Source organism: Myotis myotis, unplaced genomic scaffold (genome assembly GCF_014108235.1).
Source record: "Myotis myotis isolate mMyoMyo1 unplaced genomic scaffold, mMyoMyo1.p scaffold_m19_p_1, whole genome shotgun sequence".
In the NCBI taxonomy this organism is placed as follows: Eukaryota; Metazoa; Chordata; class Mammalia; order Chiroptera; family Vespertilionidae; genus Myotis; species Myotis myotis.
This window is the reverse complement of record NW_023416313.1, coordinates 97,110,384-97,135,563: the sequence shown is the minus strand read 5'-3', so window position 1 is coordinate 97,135,563 and position 25,180 is coordinate 97,110,384. Positions and strand designations below refer to the sequence as shown.

Genomic DNA, 25,180 nt, shown 5'->3' with positions numbered 1-25,180 from the left:
GCTGCAAGAAATAAAGGCTTCCGTTAAGATGACTAATTATTTATTGTTGGCTGAGTGAAAGAGTGTGAAAGTTAAATATGTAGCCTATCCCTATAAGTCTTATCCATTTCTTTTGTTTACTCTTTTCCAGGTTTTATAACTATGGCCTGTCAGTGGGAGCAGCTGTGCTCCAGCTACATATGGAAAATTCCAATGACTCCACAGTGCTCTGGAGAGTCTTATATAACCAGGGCAACCAGTGGTCACAGGCAACTATTCAGCTTGGGCGCCTTACTCACCCCTTCCATTTGACCCTAGAAAAAGTCAGCCTTGGCATTTATGATGGGGTCTCAGCTATTGATGACATCAGTTTTGAAAACTGTACCCTTCCCCTCCCTGCAGAGAACTGTGAAGGGCCAGATCATTTCTGGTGTGGACACACCAAGGCTTGCATTCACAAGCTTCGGTTATGTGATCTGGTGGATGATTGTGGTGATCATACTGATGAGGCTGACTGTGGTAGGTATATTTTTGTCCGTCTTCCACATTTGATAGTGGTGATCTTACTTAAATTTACTGTTCTTTAGTCAGTCAAGCCAAAGACACTAAACATTGTTCGGGGTTGATGAATGTTTTGTGCGATTTAATTAATCAATTAGTCAAAGCCATCTGTATATATTATGTGCCAGAAGCCGGTCCATCTTTGCTGCTTGACACAGTCGCTGCAGGAAAGAAACATCTGCACAGCATATGTTTCAAGGGACCTGGCGTATATAGCATACTGTTCTTAATATGTTTGCTCCCCTTAGCGCTGTGTGTTTTAACCAAGGTCACCTCTCCGAGAAAGGTTGTTTCCCCAGGTAGGAATTTTTCCCTGAAGTCAGGGAGGGGATGCCTCTCCTAGAAAGGTTGTTTCCCCAGGTAGGAATTTTTCCCTGAAGTCAGGGAGGGGATGCCTCTCCGAGAAAGGTTGTTTCCCCAGGTAGGAATTTTTCCCTGAAGTCAGGGAGGGGATGAAACTCCTTAACTAAGTGCCAGGCGGGTAGTTAATCACTACAAACAATCATGCTTAAGCTACATAATCTTTACTCCCTGGAATGGAGATAAGAAATGCCCTAACCTTTGTAATAGAAATTGACAGGATTAAAATCAACTGGGATAAATACGGATGTAACAAGACAATAAACAGCAGAACTTCGCTGGAGATCCAGACCAGAACTTGGCTGGAGATCCTGGCTAGAGATCCTGGCTAGGCTGCTGATCAACTGAACGCTGTCTCTGTGTCATTCCTTCTTCGCTGACTCCATCCACACCTTTGGGGACCCCTGGACCTGCTGGGGTTGGACCCCGGCAATTATGTAGATTTAGAAACTAAATACTAGTGATACAATGTTAAATACAACTATACAGCATCCTTGCCCTCATGGAGCTTAAAGCCTAGGTGAGGAGAGATATTATTCAAATATTTAATAAATAAATATAAAATGGAAGTTTTGACAAGATTTACAAATAGAGGTGATGTGACTTGATGTAATAGAGGCATTGGACTTCCTAGCGTGATGACTTAGCTGAGATCTGAAAAATAGTAAGTCAAAGCATGAAAAAGTCCCCGTATGTCACTGCATGGCAGAGGAAGATAGCTAATGCGTGGCTGGGGCAATTAGAAAGAAGGAATAGGGTGAAGGATAAGGAGAGAGGTGTAACGGGCAGCCAGATTTGCAGGTCTTTTTAGTCCATGCTAAGGAGGTTCTTCCTTATTTGAAGGTTTTTAAGAAGAAAGCTAATATAATAAAATTGGCATATTTGAAAATGTCACTGTGGATATGGTGCGTTATGAATGGATTAGAGAAAACTGTATTTAGGTGATCCATTAGGAAGCCATTGCGGTAGTCAGCAGGAGAGGAGTTGGCAGCTTGTCACAGTGATAAGGATGGAGATGGAGGGACTAAAGTTTTGGGAAATATTTAGGAGGGACAATCGATGAAGTTTTGGCTATAGGGAGCACAGAGTAAGGTGTCAAAGATAAGTCTCAGTTTATGGTTTAAATTATCAAAAAATCTGTGTGTCTGATGATTGTGTAGCTCTTGAAACTTCATAAGCTTAGCTCCAGAGAGCACCTAATACACTTGGTCCTGAATATGAATCAGAAGCTAATAGTTGTGATTTTATCTTTTAATTACAAAAATCTACCAGGAAAAAAATTGTATCTTTCATTTTGCAGAAATAGCAACAATACATATTTCAACTATGTGTCTATTAAGTTGGGAGGCCAATTATAAACCACAGAAAAGCTGTAAAATGTTGGGCACATCATAATAACCATTACATTAGGAAATTTGTATATAAATCATAGTAGAGAGTTTTGGGTATATTTGATCTTTGACATTGTCAGAAATTTCAGTGCACAACTAATGTTTGAGTGGATGTAAACAGAATCAATGATTTTAACAATGGCTATTATAAGAAGTGTTGCTTGTCCTACATCTAATTTATTTTTTTCAAAATCAGAAAGCCTTTTTATCTTTTTCAAGCTTTCCAAATTCCACTCTTTAAAAATTTTTGCCCTGGTCAGGTGGCTCAGGTTAGACTAGAGCATCATCCTGTATGGTTCACCAAAATGTTGTGGGTTCAATTTACAGTCAGGGCATATACCTAGGTTGTGGGTTTGAGTCCCAGTCTGGATGCATATGAAAGGCTACCAATCAATTGTTTTCTCTCTCTCTCTCTCTCTCTCTCTCTCTCTCTCTCTCTCTCTCTCTCTCTCAAAAATCAACAAGGACATATTTTTGGGTGAAGATTTAAAAACAATGTGTTTTCTATCTAAAAGTAAGCAAATTATCCTCAAACTTGTCAGTATTAACTTTATAAAATATCAGTATACTTCTTGTGACTAAACGTTAATGACAGAAAATAGCAGTGTCATTAGGCTGTCAGGTGCTCTCTCAGCAGTCCATCTAGACATATTACTATACTACAGTAATACATTAGCCTTCTAAATCTCTGTATTTCCTGAAGTATGTTTAGGGTTTTGGTCTTTTTTAAGGGCTGAGCTACACATATTCCCTTTTGAAATGAAGACTGAGCATGTAGTCAGTATGAAGACAGGCAACATACAAATCTGTTGGCTTTCTGTCAAAAAACTCAGCAGCTTGACATTCTCCTTCTGCTCTACAGCCGAAGACTGACACCTGGAAAGTACACCATGGGTCCCCAGTTCACGCCACAGCTGGGCCTGATTAGTCACAAGTGAGGAAATAGCAAATGAAAGCTCTTCTTCCACTTGATATGTAGTCACTTGGCTCCCTTCATTAGGCCTAAGCCCTGTTCTCTAGTTTTCAGATACAGATGATTTGTTCTTGCCTGGCTGCATTTATTCACATATGCTTTCTTTTATTGTTTGAGTATTTGTTCACCTTTGATGCCAAGTACAGCTGAATAAAGGACAGCTGACATTTATTTAAAAAAAAATATTAGATTATGTAAATGAAGCTAAAATGAAGTCATTAGTTCTAATTCCAAATAATGTCAAGTGTACATTCTGTCCCATTTATTCTAAAGAAATACTTGGTGTTGACGCAATTTTCACATCTTGAAAAATGAATGTGTCCCGATGTTATCCTAGAAATGTAGGTATTTATTTGATAAGGGGCTAGTGCTTCATAAGTGCTTTGAATTCTTCTAGTGACTGAGGGCATTAGAAGTTTCAAAGCTCTAATTTAATGGAGCTACATTCCAATGAGTAGAAAAGATGACCACTGAGGAGACATAGCTAAGAATTAGTAAGACACGGGACATACACTTGGCATAAAGAGAGAAGGGGAAAGGGGTGGAATGCTTAGGGCACATTGGGAAGGACAAACAGGAAGTTCATTTAATTTGGGAAATGTGAAGCTTGGAAGATAAGAGGAGTGTAGATCTAAGTTTAGGTTAAATGAGTATATATTCAAGGATTTTGATTAGAGCAGGAAAATGATAATCTGTCATTAAAGAGTGGTCATTCTGGCACAGGTATGGAAGGGACACTTGGAACTGGGGCAGGATGAAGCCCAAGAGAAGTTTCTCAGAGTGAGATCTGGAAAATACCTGCTTCATATCCTCTTGGGTACTTTTTGAAAACATGGATTCCTGGGCTTCACTCCATGTCCAACAAACTAGCACTTGAATAGGCTTTTACTATGTAAGCAGTTTTACCATATACCCCAGAGGACTCCAAAAGACTGACATCAATTAAAATATGACTCTTTTCAGCTCTGCATGTTAGAATCATCAAGGGAGCTGATGAGGTATCCTGATGATTGGCTATATCATTTAGACCAAATATATCAACATTTTTGGAGATGAATTCTGGGTATTGTGTTTTCTGTTTTGTATTTTTAATACTCACTGGATTGGAACATTCAGCTAAAATTGAAATCCACTGAGCCAGAAGTTTGTTGCAGTGAGCCAGCTGTTGAGTTGTGATCATTTGCCTAGAATTATAGTAATAGAAATGGGGAAGGGATGGGCATAAATGGCATATGGAAAATAATGGCCAAAATAATTCCACTTTCAGCCCATAAAATATTCTTACTTAATGTATTATCTAGAATTTTTCACTCTTTTTAAAACTTTACTCTTGCAAATTTTTTAGATTAAAATTGCTTACTTTGGCAGGAGTAAAATATCAACTAGTATTATTAAGCAGAGTTACTTTTGTCTTTAATTATCTTTTGCTATTGTTTACTGCCAATTTCAGCACCTGAACTACAATGTAACTTTGAAAATGGAATTTGTAATTGGGAACAAGATACAGAAGATGATTTTGATTGGACCAGGATCCAGGGTCCAACATCAACACTTAATACAGGGCCAATGAAGGATAACACTTTGGGCACAGCTAAAGGACACTATCTCTACATAGAATCTTCAGAGCCACAGGTTTTCCAAAACACAGCTGCTTTACTCAGCCCGATCCTCAATGCCACCGGCACAGAAAGCTGCACCTTCCGCTTCTATTACCACATGTTCGGAAAGCACATTTATAGACTGGCCATCTACCAGCGAATCTGGAGTAACACAAGGGGGAAGCTGCTGTGGCAGATATTTGGGAATCAAGGCAACAGGTGGATAAGGAAACACCTCGACGTTCCCAGCAGGCAGCCTTTTCAGGTATGGATGATGGCTTTCATAATGCGTATTGGAAATGCGTCATAATGTCTAAGGAATATGAAGGGTTGCTATATTTTTTAATTTAAAGAGAGTGTAATTTGATCAGAGTTACTTTGATACACATTTTTCATGTAATTAAGGCTGTACGAAAGCTTGTTAAGTTGTGTTTCTCCTTGACTACCCCCAATAATGTTTGATTAAAATCTGTAAAGATGGTCACATGGCATTGGACACAGCTGCAGGAACCTTCGATTTTAAGTAATTGTTGTACTGAAAGAATATGGAGGGGAAAAAAGAGTTTGGCACCACCTCTGATATTCTGTAAAAAGCTCAGACTCTTATTTATGATACGTTGAATAGTTCATCTAAATATGTCACATTGTATAGGTAGGCATTGGAAATCCAAGAAGTGTGCATGCTTTGTTGGAAAATCACACAGCTACTCTGCGCAGAGCTAGAGTTTGAGTCTAGGTCTCCTTACTCCTGGTGGAATATTCTTTACTCTAATTCTCACTTGCCTTCTCCTAAAAGTCAAATTTACAACATCAAGTTCAAATACATACATAACTTTTACATATACTATTTGATCTCTCAGCAATTCCCTAAAATGGGTAAGTTAGAGATCTCTTTCGTCAATTTTTATAGATATGAAGAAATAACTTAGGAAAAATGTGGCTAATTTTCAAAATATATGTGTGCCGCGCTCAGCATGGCCAGGTTCAGTGAGCCTGAGGAGGGGCGGTGAAGGATTAAAGAAGACAGACAAGAGAATTCAGCTGGGGCTGAGTGGATCTCTGACACAGGGAGACCCAGCCTGCAAGCCAAAGCTTTATTTTATAGTCAGAGTACACAAAGCAAAACAAGGGAAGTGGTCAACATGTTTACAATGTTCTTGTGAGTTTCACCTTGTTTGGCAGCACTTGCTGCACCTCGCACAGCCCATTAGCTACCTAGGAAGGAAGTAGGGAGGGCTATAAGGTTAAGCTTAATTATGTTAGGAGGGCTCTGCCCTCCAAGCTGGGACTTGTTTGTGGCCCTGCCACAGGTCAGTCTGAGGCTTGACCCTATAGCTGCTCCCTACATATATGAATTCTGTAAAACTGTACCTGCTTTGCCCACACTTTTTCTAAATATATTTCAGAGGGCATTTCCTGATTTTCATGGTGCAGAAAAGACTATAACATAACAGCATTATGAAGGAGAACAATGGCATTTAGATACTTTAATTTCTGGAGATCTCAATACTTCTTGGAATGTGTTTGGTAGTTGCAGTGCTGGTCATTGGTACTAATTATAAAATTATTTACTATTCTATTACCAATAATATTCTATACTAATTATTAAATGGTACATTGAGCTTAATGAAATCACATATATACTGCAGAAAAACCATAGACAATTGGTTTGTATATGGACATGATATAGTATGTCAATTTAACATTTCCTTTTCCAAAATATATTTTCTTGGCTATTCACCTTTTAATTAGTATATTATTGCAAGTGAGATAGTGTCTGTAAATCTGTGATCTAGGTACTAATATTGTGGGATACATTCATATATGCCAAGCAGTGTTACATTTATTCCAATACTCTGCCAGCAGTATAGTGTTCTAACTCTATCCTTAAAATTTCTATCTAATACAGATTACTATGCTTGCTATCATAGATTGCTCTTGGATTAGCATGCTTAAAATTTTACATCCTAGACAGTTTATTTATCTTTTCCTTTTGAAGAATTCCTTTTTAAAAAATTTTAAAATGGTTTTTAATTTTTAAAAATTAAAAATGGTTTTGAAAAATTAATTTCAGAGAGAAGAAGCAAGAGGGAGAAAGATATAGAAACATCAATCATGAGAATCATTGATTGGCTGTCTTCTGCATGTCCCCTAATGGGGCTCAGTCCTGAAACCCGGGCATGTGCTCTGACTGGGAATCAAACCTGACCTCCTGGTTCATAGGCTGATGCTCAACCACTGAGCCACATCGGCCAGGTTGAAGAATTTTTATTGCTTTATCTAAGCTAGTTTATCTAACGTGTTTAATAATACTTGCTTCATTTTTTAAAAAATTATATAGAATTTCTCAGAACTCACTGCTAATCCCTTTTCCGGTATGCTTTTTGGAAAGGAGACACCTTTCGTTCTCCTAAGTTATACTGCCAGCACACAATTTCCATGAAAAATCAATACAGCAAAACAATTTTTTATGGAACACTGTATGTGGAGGGTCACATTGACATTTCAATAAGAGAAGGTATTTGAGCCATCTTCAATTGTAGAGGCTATTGAATGAAAATAAGAGTTATTATATCTATTTTGAAGAAAATTTAAAGCCATAGTTTCCCAAGAGGCTTCAACTCATAATACTCAGCATACTACTGACCTTCTAAAAGGACAATTTCTAACAAAGGAAACACAAATGAGATTCTTCATTGTATCTAATCTTACCTACATGTTATATTTTTCCTTATAGTTAAATGAGGTTGTAGCTACATAATGAACCATAATATTTCACACAAGTACTTATTACCTGATGTTGTTGGCTGACTATTCTATTAATGATGCACCATAAATATTATATCAGAATTATAACATTTGAAATCAATTTGAATTACTTAACAGTAAAATTCGTTCAAGCACTTTCTCACCAAGTATTTGAAGCCAGATGTACTCTAAAACCTCCAATGTTAAGAATTTATTACTTCATTGGGTTTTCTACCCTACCTGTGGACATACTGACAGAAAATGTTTTCTTATACAGAATTGAAGAAGAGAGAGAAAGAAAGAGATAGAAACATCAATGATGAGAATCCTTTTGCTTTTCCCTTTGAAGACTGAGTTTCTTGGCATGGAGTCATATGGACAGTAGTCACAGAAACCTAGTTTAATGCAAGTTATTGATTATTGGGCACCACAGGAACTAGGACTGACAGTCTTCAGCTCACTTTTTTCTAACATGAGTGCTTTTTCTAAAACGTGATTTTAAGTATGAGGAAGGCATAGGGAGGGAACATTGGCTTTCAAAGAGAAGATTGATTAGCTAGACCTCTTAATGCCACAGAGCTTTATGACTCACTCCAAAAGAATTCTGTTATGTTAAGCTAACATCTTTAGGTATAAAGTAAAATAGATTTTTCCCAAGTGGTTTTGTGATGAAATATTTTTAACAATTTTATTCATAATCATAATTTATGTTTTCATTTGTGGAATATAGTTTTACATTCTAAATGGTGCATAATATTTCAATTCTAGGGAAAAGTGTTTCTGAAGTTATGTCATATATTAAACAGAACCATATTTAATAATGTTAAGTTGACCCCATTTTCCATGAAATTATATACAGAAATGCTAAAAGTTTAATTACATGTGTAGCCTCATATAACATTTTTCTTTAGGGTGTGTACATTTTCAAGAATTTGCATTGAAAAGATTTGGATGACTAGCTTTCAGTCTGTGTAGCGACACTCCTAGATTTGTTGCTTACTGAACAGCACAATAAATCTCCTTTTACAATCTTAACTTTCTCATATACTATTTCAGCTGAATTCAGATATAATCACAGCTTATTATGTCAACACTTCATCCTGTCCTGATATAAAGTGATGAACTTGGTTTCCAGGCTGAAGAATAAGTGACTAGAGACGGGAGAAGAACAGGTTAGATGGAGGTTATTATAAGAGTATATATAGCCCTAACCGGTTTGGCTCAGTGGATAGAGCATCGGCCTGCGGACTCAAGGGTCCCAGGTTCGATTTCAGCCAAGGACATGTATCTTGGTTGCGGGCACATCCCCAGTGGAGAGTGTGCAGGAGGCAGCTGATCGATATTTCTCTCTCATCGATGTTTCCAACTCTCTATCCCTCTCCCTTCCTCTCTGTAAAAAAAAAAAAAATCAATAAAATATATTTAAAAACAACAACAACAAAAAACAAAACAACAACAAGAGTATATATAACAGAAAACAAGTTTAATTTTGTAAATAAATTCATTTTATATCCTTCTCTACTTGTTACAGCTTCTATAATACTAAATTTTATCTAATATTTTGACCCTCCAAAATTATAGTAAAATATAATTGTGGACCATTAAGCATTAGAAATATACTTTATATACAGAGGTGGCAAAAGTAGGTTGACAGTTGTATGTGAAACAGAGTTTATTCTTGTACTAGAGGCCCAGTGCATGAAATTCGTGCACACAGGGTGTGTGCATCCCTCAGCCCAGCCGGAACCCTCTCCAATCTGGTTCCCCTTGAGGGATGTCCAATTACCCAGTGGGATCAGGCCTTATCGCCCACAACTGCCCTCCTCTGCCAGCCATCTGTGTGTTGTGGGGGCACGTGGGGGCAGCCATCTTGTGTGTTGGAGTGATGGTCAATTTGCATATTACTCTTTTATTAGATAGGATTATTATTTATTAATTATTTCATTATTTATTTGTATTACAACTTTTGCGCACCCCTGTATTATTAATAATATTTGTGAAATATATATTATTATTATGGGTCATTGACATGGCAGAATCATAAAAAATAATATATGCTATGGTAATATTCAAATCCTATATAATAAAGAGCTAATATGCTAATTAGACCATATAGCAGAACGACTGTCTGGATGACCTTCCAGAAGAAGCTAGGGCTGCGAGGTCTGAGCCCCTTGCTGAATTTCGTGCATTGGGCCTCTAGTATTTCTATAATCCATGTTGGAAAAAACAAAAGAAAGATAAAGGAAGAAAGATTTGAGTTGTGAGCTTGAACTTAAAATTGCCAACTAGTTGGTAAAAAGGAATAGAAAATTATTAAGTATAAATGAATGCTTTAATTCTAGTATGTCCCTTATCCCTTCACAGTCTATGCCCTGTTTTGAAACTTCTTGTAACTATGTTTTTGTTTCTTTCTTTTTCTCCCTGGTGCTGCATATATAAGCCATTTGCACTCTTTCTTCTCATAGATACTTCCAAATCACTTTACCCTGCCTTCTGGTTTGGTAGAATGGAGTAAGAAAACGTAGATTCATGTGGGGGTTGCCATGTCTGATTGTGCAAATTTGCCACCGTGAGACTGTCAGCTGAGGGGCTCTGAAAGGGGAGGAAATCTCAGTTGTGGAATTTATTTGCCATTTTGGAATTTGCACGAAAGTGCTGGATATGCTAACAGTTGCCTTGCTAGCCTCTTCTTTATAAGAAAGTATTTAACTATACTTGTGTGAAGCTACCATTTGAAGAAATATATTAGATTACCAATGCGAGGCTATTTTGCTAAAAACTATACTTTTAAGTATCACACCAGATAAGAATCTTCTTATTCAGACAGTAGCTGTGTATCTGGCTGGACAAACAAAAGTAACAGTTTATTCCCTTCTGATGTAGTGTTTATTCTCTACAAATAGATGTCTATGAAATGTCTTTCAAATGTGTTTTTTTCTGCTGTTCCAAACTTGTTTTGATCATGTGAAACACTTCAGATTTGCTTTTTCTCCATAAGATTTTTTTTAACAGTATAAAATATTGAACCAAATAGTTTTGCTAGCTGATATTGATGACACATGATTTCAGCTTTTATCTTCAGTAGAAAATCAATGCATCACAGCATTCACTGAGAAAAAGGTTTGGGACTCTTTGTAATCCTTTGTCAGGTGATTGCTTTATCTTGATTTATGCCTTTAAACTTTTTCTCATTCAGCAGAAAATATTGTATCGCTATCTGTGAGAGCAAAGCGATCTATACCAATTTATGCTCAGAGTGCAGCTTCCTTCCAGGATTATTTATGGAACATATTAACTCACAATAGATTCACAATATCTTTTTTCCCCTTAAATATGTCATATTGATGATTTTGGTTCACAACCAAATTTTTATATTAAGATTTTTAGTAAAAAATATTTCTTCATAAGATAAAAGGGGATTGTAGGTAATTTTTATTCTAATACTTCCCAGAATTTCAGGGTCTAAAAAGAAATTCAGTGTTCTTGGTCTTAATAGAATTGTCCTTATGGCAGGATTGCCAGTTGGACCTGCTTTAAGGAGCTATTCTGAAATTGTTTTCAAAACAGCAAACAGCATCGTCAACTATTGCCAAAGTATAATTTGATTATACGCTCAAAAAAAATCTTCACCAGAGGATATTTTTTCCATTGCTTTTCAGAGAGAGTGCAAGGGAGGGAGGATGGGAGGAGAGAGAGAGAGAGAGAGAGAGAGAGAGAGAGAGAGAGAGAGAGAGAGAGAGAGAGAGAGAGAGAGAGAGAGAGAGAGAGAGAGAGAGAGAGAGAGAGAGAGAGAGAGAGAGAGAGAGGAGAGAGAGAGAGAGAGATATCAACTGGGGAGCAAATCCACAACCCAGGTACATGCCCTAGACTAGGAATGGAACCCAAGACCCTGTGTGTATGGGGTGCATGCTCTAACCACTGAGAACACCTGCCAGAGCTGATTATAAACTTTATTTAAAAACTAATTTCTCAAAATGAAATTCAACATATTATCTTCCAAGTATTTTTACCCAAATATGCATTCTTATTTGCTTTATTATATCATTATTTATGTAGGAAACAATATTTTATTATTACCATTTTGAACCTTTTTAGGTTTACTTTCTCATATAGAAAATGTTCTTTTCATTTCATGATATAAAGCCAAGGGGAAAAACTAAAAATATGAATGGATGCAATTCTGAAATGTTTAAGGTTTAAGATATTTTTTATACCCGAGCCAGTCTTCAGGAGGGTTAAGTGTAGAGCATGAAGATGAATAAAAGTCCTAAAAAATGATAAAAATAAAAGTCAGTCCACATAGCCCCAAACTTATGATTTATTGGGGAATTCCATGATGTACCCAAAGCCTCTATTTATACTGAATATCTGACAAAAACGTTTCCTCCCAATTTCTGTGAGAGTTGCTGCCAATGGAAATTTTATTTGCATTTGGAATAACTGAAATTTTCAGGAAATGTGGAAGGTTTATAAAACCTTCACTTTGTAGAAAGTTTGGAATAGGTATCCTTGTGTATAAGCATGTCTTTGTCAGGTTTAGGCTGTTGCTACACGTCTGTGTCTCTAAATTCATAATTTTATTCACATGTATATGTGCAAATACATTACTATCATTTTTCTTTGTGTCATTAGTATGATTATTCTTTTAACTGCAGTGTTCTTATTTCTTCAATCACTGCAGAGCAGACCTTAGCCCACAGTGTCCTTGTAATTCCATCTAAATTAAAACACAGTCAAAAGCCATCAAAATCTACTGCAGAGCACCCAGGCTCTCTCTTAGGATAAGATTATTTGTCTTTATCCAATGCATTGTGTAACTACTTGTTTTGACCTCCAAGACTCTATTGCTCTTCCATTGTTGTTGTTGTCCCTGGCTTTCTGATCTTTGATTTGTTTACATCTTAAGATTTTCTTCTTGCTTCTTTCTCAGTTTCTCTGGTATATCTGCTCTCATAGGTAATGGCAGCTTGCTCTATAATTCTTGGCATTGTTCCTGTTCAGATAACTGCTAATGACAGAGGTAGGTGTTTCATGCGCCATTCTATCCAAGTAAACTCTGTATATCCTGGGACTGCAATTTGTACTGACATTACACTAATATTAAAAATTATAATGTTATACTACTACTATAATTTATGCAATGTTATAGCTTTACATCAACCCAGAACTACTATTTAGTGTAAAATGTGAGCTCACTTTATTTCACATTTACATTTTATAAAAGAAATTTAAATACTTTTTCATTGTTTCCCGAGAGGAAGGGAAAGGGAGAGAGAGATAGACATATTAATGATGAGAATCATTGATTGGTTGCCTCCTGCACGCCCCCTCTTGAGGATCGTGCCTGCAACCCTAGGCATGTGCCCTGTTCCAGAATCGAACCCTGACCTCCTGGTTCATGGGTCGATGCTCAACCACAAAACTACACCAGCTGGGCTATTTTACATTTAAGTAGCTCAAATTAAAGTTGGATTTTTGGTACAATACATTTAACTTTTCACTCCATTATAGAGTATATTCAAGCTATCGAACAAAATACAATATAGACTTCAGAGTAAAACTGCTTAAGTTCAAATTCTAGCTCTGTCATTTATTAGCTGTGTAGCCTTAGGAAAATTATGTAACTTCTATATGCCACCATTTCTTTAGCTATAATTGGATATAATAATAGTACCTACCTTGCATAGTTTTTGTAAATATATTTTATATATGTACTAGAGGCCTGGTGCACAAACCTCGTGCACAGGTAGGGTCCCTAGGCCTGGCCGGCGATCAGGGCTGATTGGGGCTTTACGGCTGCCAGCCAGGGCCTTCCTTCATTCCATACTGCCCCCTGGTGGTCAGCACACGTCATAGCAAGCAATAGAACTCTTGAGGGGACAATTTGCATATTAGGCTTTTATATATATATATATATATATAGGTAAATATCCTATATAATAAAAGCATACTATGCTAAGTATCTGACCAATTGGTCGACTGTTTGGTTGACCACTCGCTATGATGCACGCTGACCAACAGGAGGTAGATGCTCCCACTGGTAGGTTAGCTTGCTGCTGGGGTCTGGCCAATGGGATTGGACGAGAGGGCCAACATGCCCTAGAGCCCTCCTGTGGTCCCTCCCCAGCTGGCTGGTCCCCATTGCCCCCATCGGGACTGAGTAAGATGGCCCCAATCGGCTCCAAATGCTGGTCAGGCCAAGGGACTCCACCCATGCATGAATTTGTGCACCGGGCCTCTAGTAATTCTTATAAAAGATCAAGGCATAAAGTAATCACTCAAATACAATAGTAAGAATAACAGCAATAACAACAATAATTAATTTGTAATAATAAATTTACTAGGTATTATTAAGTTTAAAAATAAAAATTGAAAGCTATCTTTTAACTAGAATAAATATTATAGAACTAGTGGCCCAGTGCATGAATTCATGCACATTGAAAGGAAATTAATTAGAAGAAATATTTTAGTATTGCTATTCTCCCTTTCTCTATAATAGAAGTGTCAACCAAATTCACGATCGACAATGACAGATGGAAACACACACATGTGATTGGCGCCAGTGAGAGCTTTATATGTATCGTGCATGCACACGTCAACTTAGTCTTTTATAGATATAGAATAAACCTGCTGAATTAGACCTGCTTTCTGATTTAGCTAAACTTTTTCCAGCCCAGTGAAGCACCCCAACTTCTCTTCCAGGTAACTGTCAACAATATAGCAGTAAATATCAACACGAAGCAGATTATTATTGTAGATCACTCAGGGAGAACAATGAGTAAAATATTTAATTGCAGCAGTGTTTGACTATATTCTGTGCAGTGAGAAAACAAGCCAAGGTCCACTATTTCTTCTTTTCTCTTGGGTCAAGTTTCTAAGCTTTCTAAATCTCCATTTTCTGACTAATGAAAAGAAAATATGATTTCACTGAGTCTCCTATCTACCTACTCCAGGACTTCTGTGAGGATCAAATGAGATGAGGCATGGAAAACACTTCACAGACATCTGGTTACAGTGTAAAATGTTTCCACCTGGCTCTAAAGGAAGTCACTACTGAGATGAAGAAACTACCAGGAGGCTCGTTGTCACTGGGGAGAGGAAGCCACCTGTTGCTATGTGATGTCACTACCTGGACGGACACTTAGCATATTAGCCTTTTGTAAATATAGATTTCTATCCCCTTTCTAAATGATTGAGGACATAAAAACCATTTGATCTGTCTTCATGCTTAATTATTCTAAACAAAAAAGAAGTCCCTGGTAGCCAGAGAAAACTGCCTTTGTTTTCTCTTAGCATGCAGGAGAACAATATAAGGTCAGTGCATAATAGTACCGAATAATAGCCACAAACAATGACACAGTCTACCAAAATTTGAAAAATAATAAAGAAATAGTATGAAAAACTTTATGCCAATAAACTGAGCAACTTGAATGAAATGAACACAAATCACTAGTACTAACTCAATAAGAAAAGGAAATGCAAAGTGTCCTGGATCAGTAAAGAAATTTAATTCACATTCAACACTTCACACAAAGAAAACTACAGGCCCAGATATGTTCACTGAGCAGTTAGTTATATGAAACACAGTCAAAAAGAAAAAGAAAAGGAGGGAGGAACATTTCCCAACAGAAGCCGGTGTTACCTTGTTTCCAAAGCCAGAGATGTCACAAGAGAAGAAAATGGGAGACCAATGTTTGTGATGAACTTAGATGTGAAATCACTCAAACCAATATTTAAAACAATGATATCCTATGACCAAATGTAGATTATCTCTGTAATGCAAGTTTAGATTAACATCTGAAAACCTACCATATTTTTAGAAAAGAGGAGACAATTATGTGATCATTTCAATAGAGGTATAGGAAGAACTTACAAAATTTAACACACTTTTATAATAAGAACTCTCAGCAAGCTAAGGATAGAAGGGAGCATTTTCAATTGGATAAAATGTGTTTACAAAATAAATTTACAGCTACCTTCTTACTTAGTAGTGAAATGGTTAATGGTTTCTACATAGGATTGGGAAGAATGCAAGGATATTGGTTCTCTCACTTCTTTTAAATATTGTACTAGAGGTCGAAACTAGTGAATGCAAAAGAGAGAAAGAAAAGAGGTAAAGAAGAAAGGGAGGGGAAGAGAGAGGGATAAGAAAAGAAAATAAAAGAAAGAAAGAGATGAGGCATATTTTAGAAAGGAAGAAAAACACTGTATGTGTTTGCAGATGACATGAATGTATCATATAAAATCCCCAGGAACATCAGAAAAGTGCTAAAACTAATAAGTGGATTTAAGCCAATTTGTAGGGTGAAATGAAAATAAATAATGTAAATTGTATTTCTATTTACAATGAACAAGCAACTAGAAAATTACATAAACAAAATCAACTTACAATAGTATTAAATATAATAAAATAGGAATAAATTTAATGAAAAATATGCAGATATGAAATTTATAAAACAATGTGTGAAATTAAAGAAAACCTAAATAAATGGAAATATATATATACGAAGTTCACAGTTAAAGGCTTTATACTTATTAGATGACTAGAAGCCCGATGCACAGGTTTGTGCACTAGTGGGGGCGTGGCCTGAGGGATTGGCCCACTGTGGGGGCGCCGCTCATCCTGGTCAGCTGAGCAGCGCTCTCACTGTGGGAGCGCACTGACCACCAGGGGGCAGCTCCTGCTTTGAGCATCTGTCCCCTGGTGGTCAGTCTGCATCATAGCGACTGGTCGACCGGTCATTCTGGCCATGTTCAGTCACTGGGCTTTAATAAATATTTAGATAATTATCCCCAAATTAATCTTTAGATTCAATATAACCCAAATCAACTCTATAGTCCTTTTTGGAGAAATTACAAAGTTGATTCTAAAATTTTTATGGTAATGCAGAAGTTTTAGAATAGCATTTTAAAGCATTTTTAAAAAAAGAAGAATGAAGTTGAAGGACTTAACATCCCAGATTTCAAGAGATATTATAAAGCTGCTTTGACAGAATAAAAAGTTTAGAAAGAGACCCACTCTTATATTGCCAGTTGTAATTCAATAGGGAAATAAAGTTTCTAGAAATGTTGCTGCTGAAACTGGATATTAAATGGATATTTGAACTTCAGCAATTACCTCACACCATGTCCTCAAAGTAATTTAGGATATATATCATTTACATAATGTAAATGTAAAATTATGAAACTTATTGAAAAAACTATAGGAAAACCTTTAATGAATTTGATTACTGCAGGACAGTTGGTCCTGTCCAAAACGTATATTACAAATTTTTTTCTCTCTAGAGGTCCTTAAATAAACAAAAGCAAAGCAAAACATAGCAAAAGACAAATGTTTTAAAAGACTTTGAGGATCAATATATAGATTTTAATTTTCTTTTTAATTTCTGTCACCCAACAGAATAGATTATGTAGTTTTGATTCACTGGTCAAGAGTTGGCTGTGTCCACAGTTTCCCATGAATAGTTTGTCATGGATACTGTTGTGTATAACCCCAGTGCTCCCTCAGGACTGGAGTACTCCTCCCCCACCTGCTGGGAGCTTTATCAGCTAATGCCTCCCAGCTCATTCTCTCTTTAGAAATTGCCCTCAAGAGAGAGAGTTGACTTGCCGAGGTGTGATGCCCCCTCTTTGAGACAGCTCCTATCAGGAGAACAGTGAATGGGGAGGGGGAAGGCGGGTAATAAAAGCTCAGTATTCTTGTTTCAATGTGGGGCAGCTCTGAGGACCATCTCAGTTCCCTGATGCTTTGTTGTGACTGCACAATAGCTCTCCTGCTTCTTTCACTCACCTACAGTTCTTGGTTTCAAGGGAGTTGCCTAGTACAAGTTCTGCACCCAAATCTTATCTCAAATCTGTTTCACAGGGAATCCGACCTGAGACGATAGGTTCTGGCCATCATGCTAATTAGTCGTGGAAGGTAAAGATCATGGTGCTTTACCTTCTGTTTTCCCTTGTAGCCTCTATTTCTACCAAAGCTTTACTCATGTAGACATAAAACAAAGTTAAGAACTGCAGCTAATATTTATTTAATACTTCCTATGTGCCAGGTGCCATGTTTTGTACATTATCTTTTCACAATCTCCCCAAAACACTAAGAGGAGGGTCTACTCATTCATGGAGAAAAATGAAGATTGTTTTGTAAAATGTTAACATTAGAGGAATTAGGCTGAAAGACATGAGGGGACTCTTTATCTTATTTTTGCATATTTTCTGTACGTCTAAAATCAGGTCAAAACAAAAAAAAAATTAAAAACATTGAGTAGTGGAACTAAGTTTTTAAGGTTTGAGTATCAGTCCAGAGTTCAGGTTCTTATTTACTAACCTAAATTGCCTTTAAAACAAAACTTCTCTTGGACTCCACCCAGGGCAAAGTGGCACAGGTGTGTGCCTTTTTGCACAGATTGAAATGGGTGTTTATCCTCTCAACAGTCACTTGAAACGCTCTGTTATGGATATACGTTTTATATAAATTATCAGTCTAATATTAGCACTTTTATTATAATTACCTAAAAATATAAAATGATTCCTTATAATTTTTACTGTGTCAGCTAAAATCAAAAGCCATATTCAAACATGCAGATGAAGTTCAGTGAACGAACCTAGTGGTGACAATGCCCAAATAAGGGAATATGTGACTCCTGCCCTCTCACTGCTTGTTTTTTCAGTGTTCCAAGGATAGAACATGGTTCAGACAGTCAGCGTGCCCCCTCACCACACACTTTTTAGCATCTTGTTTTTAACACTTTGTCATCTGTAAGATACTTCTTATCCAATAAAGGATAGAGCCCTTTTCTCCTTCCAAGTTGACAACTGTTAGAGGTTGTTTTATAGGACTCCTTCCAAGGTCATTAGGTTCCAACGCAGCGTTAGACAAGTTGATAAAACCATCCTTATCATGAACGTTCCTTCCTTTCTGGTATCACGCTGCTCCTCACTCTTTCTTCCAGAGATAATCCTCAAAATAAATGCCTGCTTTCAGAATTTTCTCTCACATTAAGAAAACTATTTTGATAATGCATTTGAAATCCCCTTTTATAAATATATTAGAGGCCCAATGCACAAAAATTGGTGCAAGAGTAGGCCTTCCTTTCCCTGGCTGCCGGCACCTCTTCCCTCTGGCACCCAGGACCCAGGCTTCCCTCCGGCCGCCAACAGTCACCCGGGACCCAGGCTGGCTTCCCTCTGGCCCCGGCTTCATCAACATTAAGTGATTTTTAAGATGGTTTTATATTTTTAAATTATTTACTTAAAAATTAAAGATTGTGAAAGGACCTTTTAATTGTGTTATTGATTCTGACAGGCACAACAGTTTTAATCTATATAAGACATTTTCAAACTTTCCCTGTCAAGAGCCAGATAGTGAATATTTTAGGCTCCATGGGATATAGGGTCACTGTGGTGACAACTCAAAAGATGCATTGTAGGATGAAAGCAACTTAGAGAATAAAAACAAATTGATATGGGTCTGTTCTAATTAAACACAAAATACAACCTTTCCTTTTCATAAGACTCACAATTAAAGAGAAAAAACAAAAAAAACCCACTTTATTTACAAGTTTATTGACCCCTGATCCTTATAAACAGCCACTATGGAATCCACAAAGAATTATATTCTTTCAATATTATAATGGAAGACGGGTATTTGTTGTTGATCTCAGATATCATGTCATCCTTAGATATGATCCTTTATTTTTTTTTTCTCATGTTGTTGCCACATTCCCAGTCTGAACATACCTTTTAACTATTTTCAATCATTATAATTTGGTTATATTTGTTCAAATGGCTGCATAATTAAATGACCAACACTAACTGGCCTTTTCTCTCTTACTTTAGAGACAGAACACACTGATTGATGAAAGGCATATTGGGAAGCGATCATCTATTTTTAGGAATATTTACTAAAAAATAGCTTAGGTAGAGCCTGTCTTCGGGCACCCCAGAAGGCTAAGACATAGAGTAATGATTATCTGATGAGTCTGAAAACAAAATATATGTTTTCAGAAAAAGTAATAGAATAGTTTGGAAGGAGATCACTAGCCCAGGATGAAGGAGCTGAAAAGGAGTGTAAAAGTGAGTCTTTGAGAAGGAAAATGTTACTTTTAATTCCAAGATTCTTATGAAGTCTATGGAAGTCAGTGTCCCACCCTTAAATGAAGCCAAAGGAATCACTTTTAATAATCTGTATGATTATTCATTCTCTTTTCTAAAAATACATCTTGAATGAATATCTACTTTTCTAAGAATAGTCCTTTACCCATGCTTTAAATCATGTCAGGTGGCATTCTCCTTTATTAGCACATCACATCATGATGTTCAAAGTACATATGATTTACTACATTTATTCCCCCACTGACGTTTTCCTCAGAGGTCTTACCTTTCCATACATGCTTAGATAATTTTATGTAAATTTAATTTTTAAGAGATTAGTGAAAGGTGAAGCTTTGATTTCCATGGGAGTCAAAGTTAGGAGACCTCCAGGGCTAGTAGTTTTTTCCTATAAAGACCATTGCTTACATGCATTTTCTATAGAACTAGAAGACATATCAACATGCAACTCAGAAACTTGGCTGTTTTGTACGTATACTTAGATTTTAGATTTACACTGAGACTTGGTTATTGCAGAGTTCATCTGCCATCCAAAATGTTGACTAATGGATCAGTACCTTGGTCTCTTTAACATATATGAAAATGGTGCTGCCTTGAGTGTGGGTTAAGAGCAAGGACAGCTGTCCCCACCATATGGATGCCTATCTGCACTCCCACATGGGGACAGTGAACTGGACAATCAAGACAGAAGCGGTGAGAACCGTATCTCAACTGACGTTAAATTGCATTAGGTGTCTCATGACTTATGTCAATGAGCTTGCAGCATTGCACAAACATACCTTTTAAAGTCCTAGGGATGAAGAGCAAACTTTAATAAATTCTATGCTAACTGGCTTCCATATTGTTCTAGTTCTAATTTTGTTTCATCTTTGAAATGTTGTCACTAAATGATATTTATATTCCTCATAAGCTTAAACACTTAGTTCACTATGAAATGCAGTGTTGTTTTAGGTGTAGCATAGACAATGGTGGAGAATGGAGAAAACAGAATAGATGTTTAGGAAGTATAAATTTACAAGGAGCTCATCAAAATTGAAAGTGATTTTCTTTCAAGTCTTTACTTGGTATACAAGAGGCTAGACACCCTCCAGAATTTAGGAAAATGTCAGCAAAAAATATTTTGAGCAATAAAATAAATAAATTGTGCATAATGTGTATACTCCTGGTAGCATGGCTAAATATACCGAAATCTGGTTTAAGATGCATTCATATGTCTTTTTTCTTTTTTATTGAATTTATTATGGTTACAATGGTTAATAAATTTATGTAGGTTTCAGGTGTACAATTCCATAACACATCATCTGTATATTGTATTGTGTATACAGCACCCCAATTCAAGTCTCCTTTCCTCACCATTTAACTGTGCCCCCCATCCTCTTCTAACTCTCCCCACCCTTCTGTCCCTCTGGAATCACCATTCTACTGTCTGTGTCTATGAGTTTTTTGTTTGTTTGTTGCTTATTCCCATCACATTTTTCACCCAGCCTCAACTCCCTCCCCTCTGACAGCTGTCAGTCAGTTCTCTATCATATCCTATATAATAAAAGGGTAAAACGCAAATTGACCCTAATGGCTGAATGACCGGGAGTGACTGCTCAACGCAGGAGCTGCCCCCTGGTAGTCAGTGTGCTTCCAGAGGGGGAGTGCCACTCAAACAGAAGCTGACTCAGGGCTGGCCAGTGCAGCAATGGTGGCGGGAGCCTCTCCTACTCTGCTGCAGCACTAAGGATGTCCAACTAACAGTTTAGGCCCGCTCCCTTCGGAGCAGGCCTAAGCCATTAGTCGGACTCCCCTGAGGGCTCCCAGGCTGCCAGAGGAATCCCAGACTGTGGAAGGGTGCAGGCCTGGCTGAGGGACCACCCCCCCCCCCAAGTGCACAAATTTTCATGCACCAGGCCTCTAGTGTCTTATATTAGTTTTCAGGCAGAATGCTTTACATGTCTAAGGTGTGTATGTGTGTGTGTGTGTGAGTGTGTGTAAAATATCTCAGTTATCAAGCAAATGACTTGACTTCTTTAAGAATTCAATTTGTTTTTTTTCAACATAGAAGTAGAATTAGATTAGTAGTTCTCAAATTGTCCTAATTATCAGGACTATCTGGAGTATATATATATTTTTAAAGATAGACTTTTATACAATGTATCAGAAGCTCTGGGGGAGAGTCCTAAGAATTTTAACTTAAAAAAAAACAAAACACCCTTGGTGATTTCAGTGGTAAAACAATTTTAGAATATATTATATTGAATGATATCTACATTAGGTTTTACAGTTACTTAATATCTGAATTTATTTAAAAAATACCTGGCCATGAATTGTAAATGTTACTATTCATTCTAGCTTATCTCCTAAATAGCATCAAGGGGGCCTAAATTTGCTCTTTTATTGCCTTAAAAAGACACCAAGTTAAATGTAGTTAATGGAAGATAGCTGAATTATATATAGTAAATTGTGATGTTTTATGCTCTCAATACAAGCTTTTGTTACTGTGAAGATTGTATCTGTGTTTTCAGTTCTGTGAAAGGATGCTACCCTTTTCTATATGATCAACAATGGGCTATATTTTCTTGCTGACACTGTCTCTAGAACATTCCACACTGCCTTCCCTCTATCTACTCATCAAGTATGCTTCTTATCTGGGTTTTGTTCAAGAAGATTTTCTTTTCTGAGAATCTTTTTTTTTTTAATATATTTTATTGATTTTTCACAGAGAGGAAGGGAGAGAGATAGAGAGTTAGATTGATGAGAGAGAAACATCAATCAGCTGCCTCCTGCACATCTCCTACTGGGGATGTGCCTGCAACCCAGGTACATGCCCTTGACCGGAATCGAACCTGGGACCTTTCTGTCCGCAAGCCGACGCTCTATCCACTGAGCCAAACCGGTTTTGGCTCTGAGAATCTTAATATGGTGACCAGCTGGCATAGGCATTCAGACACATTTCCAGTTATGTTTTATTTCATACTAGGGGCTCAGTGCATGAATTCATGCACCTTGAAAGGATCTGTGGGCTGCAAGGCTGCAGTGGGCACAGGGGTGGGTGTCGGCCCACCCTCCATGCCCCCACCTGGCCCCTCTCACTGCAGCCCACCGTCCCCTATCTGTCGGCAGCCCCACTCCTGCAGCTGCCGCTCCCACGCACTGATAGCACCAGACCCACTCGCACCCACTGATGGTTCTGAGCAATTGGGCCTGGAGCCACCAGCGGGTGCAATTGGGGTTGGCTCCATTAGCAGGTGTGAGCAGCAGCTGCTGCCCCAGTCACCCCTCAGGAGCCGGGGGAGGTGAAGAAACCCTGAGGGGCAGTTAGGGCCAGCAGCCACTGTTCGCACCCTCTGATGGTGCTGAGCGATTGGGACTGGCACTGGGTGCCAGCAGCGGGTGTGAGTAGCAGCTCCAGTGCCGGCAGCAGGTGCCAGCGGGGCTGTCACCAGCAGCAGGTGAGAGAGGTGGCTGTCAGCCCCAATAGCCCCTCAGGAGAAGCGGCGAGGTAGAGAAGCCCTGAGGGGCGATCGGGGCCAGCAGCCACCACTCGCACCCACTGATGGCACTGAGCGATTAGAGCTGGCGCCGGTCACTGGCAGTGGGTGCGAGCAGTGGCTCTGGCACCAACAATGGGTGTGAGTGGGGCTGGCCAGCACTGGCAGCAGGTGTGAATGCCTGGAAGGACTGCAGTGCATGGAAGCAAGGAATTTTCAGTAACCACCAGAGGCTCACGCTCACCCTGATGACAGCAACTGGTGCCCCGCCTTGGTCTGTCGCCCCTGACTCCTGCCATGTTTCATGCACACTCTCTGGTGGTCAGTGCACATCATAGTGACTGGTTGTTCGGTTGTTCCGCCATTCAGTCTATTTGCATATTAGGGTATATATATATATATATATATATATATATATATATATATATATTAGGGTATATATATATATATATATATATATATATATATATATACTGACATTTTTGGTTTATAGTCAGTTTTTGGGGAAATTGCCTGGGTAAGTGAAGACCAGGCACAGAATGACTGAGCAGAGGAGCAGAAGCTGAGATGAAGCCTGAGCCACTAATGTTCCTTCTGCTGTGGAGCAGCTGGGCAGGAAGGACGAAGCCTGCATGTGAATTATCAGGCGTGTTTGACCCAGTGCGCTGAAGTGAGCTCTGGTTTGAGGCACTGCTGGAGCCTAAAGTTCTCTTGGACGGAAACTTCTAGAGCAGAGGCTTGACAGAATTGGGCAGGGATGAAAAAGAGGACTCCCCTCTACCTTCTGTCAGAGGAAGCTGTGGGGGCCTGTGCTGGGGTATCTTCTTCAGAACTGGGTCAGTGGGTTGTCCTGATGAGCCACCAGAGAGTGATATGAGAAGCTTTGATCATTAATTTCTCATTTTTTAAGGGGAAATGATATATTAATTTATTAGAAATAGATATTTGATTTTTAGTTTTGTTTGTACAAAAATGCAATGCTTGGTGAGTTTGGGAAAAAGAAGTGAGAAAATAATCAGTTAGAAATAAAGAGTTGTTCTCTATCACATAATTTAACATGATGATGTCTTTCTTTCTTTTCTTTTTTATTTTTCATTTTGCTATTGACCAACATTGGATATCTTATCCTATTATACAAATGTAGCGAGTAGGGTTATCACCTGGTTTGATGAAATTTTTATAAATGATTTTCAGCAAAACTTTGAGCATCCTATATAATAAAAGGCTAAAATACAAATCAATCAAATGACAGAACGACCAGTCACTATGACACACACTGACCACCAGGGGGCAGATGCTCAATGCAGGATCTGCCCCCTGGTGGTCAGTGTGCTCCCACACACAGAGTGCTGCTCAGCCAGAAGCTGGGCTCATGGCTGGTGAGTGCAGCAGCGGTGGCAGGAGCTTCTGTGTAATTCAGACATCCCCCAAAGGCTTCCGGACTGCGAAAGGGTGCAGGCTGGCCTGAGGGAAGCCCTCCCCCAAGTGCACAAATTTTATGTGCTGGGCCATATATATCCTATCTAATAAAAGAGAAACATGGTAATTAGCATACGACCGCTACCCTTCCCATTGGCTAATCAGGGCGATATGCAAATTAACTGCCAGCCAAGATGGCGGCTGGCAGCCAGCCAGCTTGAAACTAACATGAGGCTTGTTGCTTCAGTGATGGAGGAAACCAACGTTCCCCGCCTGCCTTGCTGGCCTCTGAGCCTGCAGTTTGAAACATTGTAACAAATATAGAAGCTAAACAAAACCCCAGAAACCTGCTTTCAGCGAGCCGGGATCTCAGAGCTGGAGTTATATATTGTTTTGATTATAGAACCAAACAAACCAGATACCTGCTTTCAGCAGCAGAGGCCTCAGAGCTGGAGCCAGAGCTAAAGCTGGCCCAGAATAAAAAAAAAAAAGAAAAAAAAGGAGCAGTTGGGAGCTTCAGCCCTCAGCCCCTCACCCAGACTGGCCAGGCACCCCAGTGGGGAC

At 38.3% G+C, this 25,180-nt stretch overlaps 1 protein-coding gene across 1 annotated transcript in view; it reads left to right on the top strand.

Moving 5' to 3' along the window:
• Positions 1–25,180, top strand: part of MALRD1 (MAM and LDL receptor class A domain containing 1) — a 628,376-nt gene that overhangs the window by 138,352 nt on the left and 464,844 nt on the right. Inside the window, exons 16-17 of the mRNA XM_036345532.1 lie at positions 131–498; positions 4,715–5,127. Coding sequence (XP_036201425.1) covers positions 131–498; positions 4,715–5,127 — 781 coding nt within the window. The remainder of the gene's footprint in view (positions 1–130; positions 499–4,714; positions 5,128–25,180) is intronic.